General features: G+C 35.9%; 1 protein-coding gene across 1 annotated transcript; it reads right to left on the bottom strand.

Annotated features, from left to right (window-relative positions):
- Window positions 1-508: 508 nt before the first annotated feature.
- On the bottom strand, window positions 509-4,157 carry LOC144427304 (uncharacterized). The gene has a single exon (XM_078116292.1). It carries the CDS (start codon window positions 2,169-2,171, stop codon window positions 1,308-1,310), a length of 864 nt encoding a protein of 287 aa, XP_077972418.1. The 5' UTR covers window positions 2,172-4,157; the 3' UTR covers window positions 509-1,307.
- Window positions 4,158-4,461: the final 304 nt, after the last annotated feature.

Below are 4,461 nucleotides of genomic sequence, written 5' to 3'. Positions count from 1 at the left end.
CTAAAAATCGAATGCAGATCCTATTAGCCTGGGGTGGCTATGTTTGATAACTATGTGTTTGCACAGTAAAACTGTTTGTTTTGTATTGCACTGTTTACCCATTCTTGGCATTTCTGTGGCCCGCAAACAATGCAAAAATAATTCTGTGGCCCGCGGAACCGACAATCTTGGACCACCCTGCACTAGGTGTTCAAAAGTGTCAAACAACAAGATCAATAAGAACAACAACATAATATTGAAACGACCGCTAAGTCCACTACGTGCCCAACAAGAACAACAAAAATACCAAAACGATCGGTATAGCCACTAAACTCAGTTTCCTATTACAGGTCATGTGCGCGGATATTAACGGTGAATTTTACCGGGCTTTGAATATAAGTTCACTTGATAAATGCGAAAAATAACGTAAAGATTACTAGTAGCACTGTGTGAAACTCACGAGTGATTTACAGCGATTTTACCGGAAATTTCCGTGATCTTCAGTCTTCACCCACGAATGACATTAAAATTTTGCAACTGTAATATGTATTTTTATTTTCAGTCACACAAAGATGCAATGTGAATTTCATTCTTGCAGTTAAAGTATTGGATTTCAAAAGAAGATTCATTATATTACGGTACTTGTGCAATGTCTCAATAGAGTAGACTGATTAATGGTAAGCACTACGATATATATAAAAGCCAGAATAATGTTGAAAATGCGGAATAAAAAATAAAAAAAATACAGTGATACATGCACATAATTATCTCACTAACTCAATAGAGTTAGTTTTCATATGATCGAATGAAAGTGCAAGGAAATGATTGTCATTTTCCTCAATTGAGGACTGCGAGACCTATTCCGCGCATTTCACAAAATGTTGGCAGTTTTCTGCACCAATCTGATTATGTGTATTTAAATAACTTGAGGCATTTCCCACCTATTTGGCAGAATATTGACTTATTTACATATGAGTGAGTAACTCAGAAAACTTGCTCTTAAAGCTCTTCAATACGGGCATGCAGAGTGGGAAAAACATTTCTCTGACAAGGGTTATATGAGCAATATAAGCTTTCATATTTCGAATCATCCAGAAAAACAAGCTAAATACAAAAATGAGATTCTGGTTTTAAAATTTCTGATATTTATTATGTCAGTCATTTGTTACAAATGCCTTTTTAGTCATACAAGAATATGATTTGTTCGCCTCCAATGTAAGCTTTTACAACCAGGTACTAGAGCCTGCAATACAGATCCCTAATTTCCTCTACGATGCTTATTTGCCAGTGGGTATTAGTCACACATGAACTTTTTAATTGCTGTTCTTCTAAGCTTTCTCTGCATGTTTTGTAATATTGTGTCCAGTATGAATTCTTATATGGACCTTCAACGAAGAAGAATGTGAAAAACATTTGCCACATGTCGTACAAAAGTATGGCTTCTCCCCTGTATGGATTCGCTGATGCACATTCAAAGTGTTCTGAATTGTAAAGCATTTACCACATATTTTGCAAGAATATGGCTTCTTTCCAGTATGAGTTTGCGTATGTTTTTTCAGATTATTTGCTGCTGCAAAGCACTTTCCACAAATTTTGCAAGAATATGGCTTTTCCCCATTATGAATTCGAGTATGCTCTCTCAAATTACCTGTTTCTGCAAAGCATTTTCCACATATTTTGCATGAATATGGCTTTTCTCCTGTATGTATTCGCATATGTTTTTTCTGATATACAGATCGAACAAAACGTTTTTCACATATTTGGCAGGAATATTTCTTTTCCCCAGTGTGTATTTGATAATGGTGTTTCAAATTACCTGCCGCTGTAAAGCACTTTCCACAAATTTTGCAAGAATAAGGCTTCTCTCCTGTGTGGATTCTGATATGCTCCTTCAATATACAAGAACGGGCAAAAGATTTGCCACATGATTCACAAGAATACGGCTTTTCTTCAGTATGAATCATAACATGCTTTTTCAAATAACTGGTGAGCTTAAAACGTTTGCCACATACTTCACAAGAATGTGGTTTTTCATCAGTATGAAGTTTCATATGTGCATCCAAATACTTTGAAGTTGTAAAGCGTTTTCCGCATATTTTACATGAATACTTCTTTTCTAGGTCATGAACTGGCGTACGCTCTGTCCATTTGTTGGTTTTTGTGCAAACTTCTCCAGTATCGTACCTTTCCATAAGTATGTGTTTTTGATATTCAATTTTGAAAAGAAGAGAATTTCAACGGACAATTCAAATCATTTGAATATTTATATATAGAATAAACAACAAACAGAAAAGGAATATCCTGCATGTCGCATGTCCTAATTATGAATGGATGAATTCCTTAGCGAAGAATCATAAAGTGGGAATATATATTATTCTTATTTCATACATCAAAAATATATGGACATTAGAACTAGGTGAATAAAATCTGTATCCACACCATACAATAATACATGAAAAAAGTTTTTCTCACACAGAATTAAGAGTTAGAATGGATGATGTGAAGTACATTGGATCTACAAAAATATCCCACTGCACAATGCAAAGATAAGCACGTACAGGTATTTTGACCAAACACAGTTATTTTGTTATGATTAATGAAATAAATGTGTTTGTAGTCCAATATTTTGATTTTTAGACAGTTCGGGGTAGAGTTAGAATAGATGTAATAGAAGATATTTACCATGAGATAGCAACATAGATAGATAGTTTATTTCGAAAACTCGATAACAAACATAAATTACAAATGGGAGAATTCTGGAGGGCAAGCAAAACCTATAAAAAAGTTTAAAACATGAAAAGTATCTCATGTGCCTGCCCACCAAAACGCACACAAAAACACAAGCCCAATTAAATGAGGCTCGGGCCAAACTTAACAAACAAAATACACGATAGTATTAAACTTTCGGGCTGTTGTACTTTTAACAATTATGTTGATAATGACCAATACCTACAATCTCCTGCAAAGATGGTGTGATGTGGGGAACGGAATGTAATATATTTGCGACGATAGTAATACTTGAAATAATACTTGGAAGCCATGAAAAACCAAGCCATAAAAACTACACTGATTGGGCATTGCGGAAAAGGTGATAAGTGGTTTAATATACAAATAAACGCAAAACCATGGCGGCAAATTCGATGTGCAGCCACTCATTAAAGATAGGCCAGTTGTCCGCAAATTAGCTGCGGTAGCTAGCAGTCTATTCTTGTCAACCTTGAAGCGATACTGGTTGGTTTTTCACTACCTGTATGAATGCAGTCATTATTCGACAAGAGTTGTTTCCCCGACCCTTGACCCCAGAAAAAATTTCCCATATCTTACAATCCCAACATTTTTTATGCTTAATTTAATAAAACAAACGTTTCTTTCTTACTTGGCCTTTATTTGATTTATTCCGTGTATAACGACATCTATAATCTGTTTATAACCCAAATTATTTTAGAAGTTACATAAAGGGGCAGCAGACCAGTTTGGAACGCCCCTGAAGCTAGGCAGTGCATTTGTCAATTTAGCGGTTAGGAAAATGTTTTGATTGACCACAAATTGCTTGTAGTCCATGTCTATTTTCCTAATATTTGTTGACCGATAGGCGATATCGCGATAAAGAGAGTGTCAACACGCCATGTCCTTTTCCTTATATTCAACAATCGACATCGCATAATCGGGAGAGTCAACCTATGTCAGCTTGCGATACCGGTAACCTATGAACAAAAGGTGATGAAGGAAGTGATAAGTAATAGCTGCAAAGTAATGTCCATTCATAGTTCTTGAGCCTTTCAAGTAGGGCCCGGCCGATATATCCGCTTGTTTTCCACAAGTTTTGAACTATCGGTATTGGCTAATTATACCGATATATATCGGCCAATCACGTACCTGCCAAAGTTGCTCCAGGAAAGCAGTTTTATCGCGCGTCCATCAAAAACGGTTGTGCCCAATACTCTTTTTTTGCTATTTCTACTTCTCTCTCATCAAAGAGCGGCTTTAGACTATTTCTCTCTTATCGAAGGCGGACATGTGGCAACCGGGACTTTACATTTTGCAAGCGAGTTTTCGAGCGTGGTGGCTTGCAAATTGAAGCGAGAAAAACACGTGAACGACTTATTTGCGTCAAATAATATACGAAAGATTACAATGAGTGTTCTTTCTTGCCATGCACACAATTTTCTGTGGCACTGTGGCTTTACACTGTTAATTTCTAATTTAATGCATTAAAAATTGCTAAGCTCAGTGATGCACAAGCACAAGTAAAGAAAATTGTACTTTTTAAGCAATTTTTTGTCATCATTGCATAAGTTTAACATTTTGTTATAGATTTCATTTCTTTTGCATGAAAAGCACAGAGTGTTGCTTTTGTCACGGATTTTATTATCCGTGTGTTTTAGTTTAGTTGGTCTCTTTATATTTGCATATATGCTTTTTCGAGGACCCTTAATTTGAATATACTTCATCCGGGTCCGGTTACTGTGAGACTCCAATCAC

The sequence above is a fragment of the Styela clava genome, chromosome 9 (assembly GCF_964204865.1).
Source record: "Styela clava chromosome 9, kaStyClav1.hap1.2, whole genome shotgun sequence".
Lineage (NCBI taxonomy): Eukaryota > Metazoa > Chordata > Ascidiacea > Stolidobranchia > Styelidae > Styela > Styela clava.
The sequence above is the reverse complement of the archived record's forward strand: the minus strand, read 5'-3'. Positions and strand labels throughout refer to the sequence as shown.

What these genes read in the sequence shown, in the direction of transcription:
- LOC144427304 (XM_078116292.1), bottom strand. Translation starts at nt 2,171, where the DNA reads ATGGAAAGGTACGATACTGGAGAAGTTTGCACAAAAACCAACAAATGG.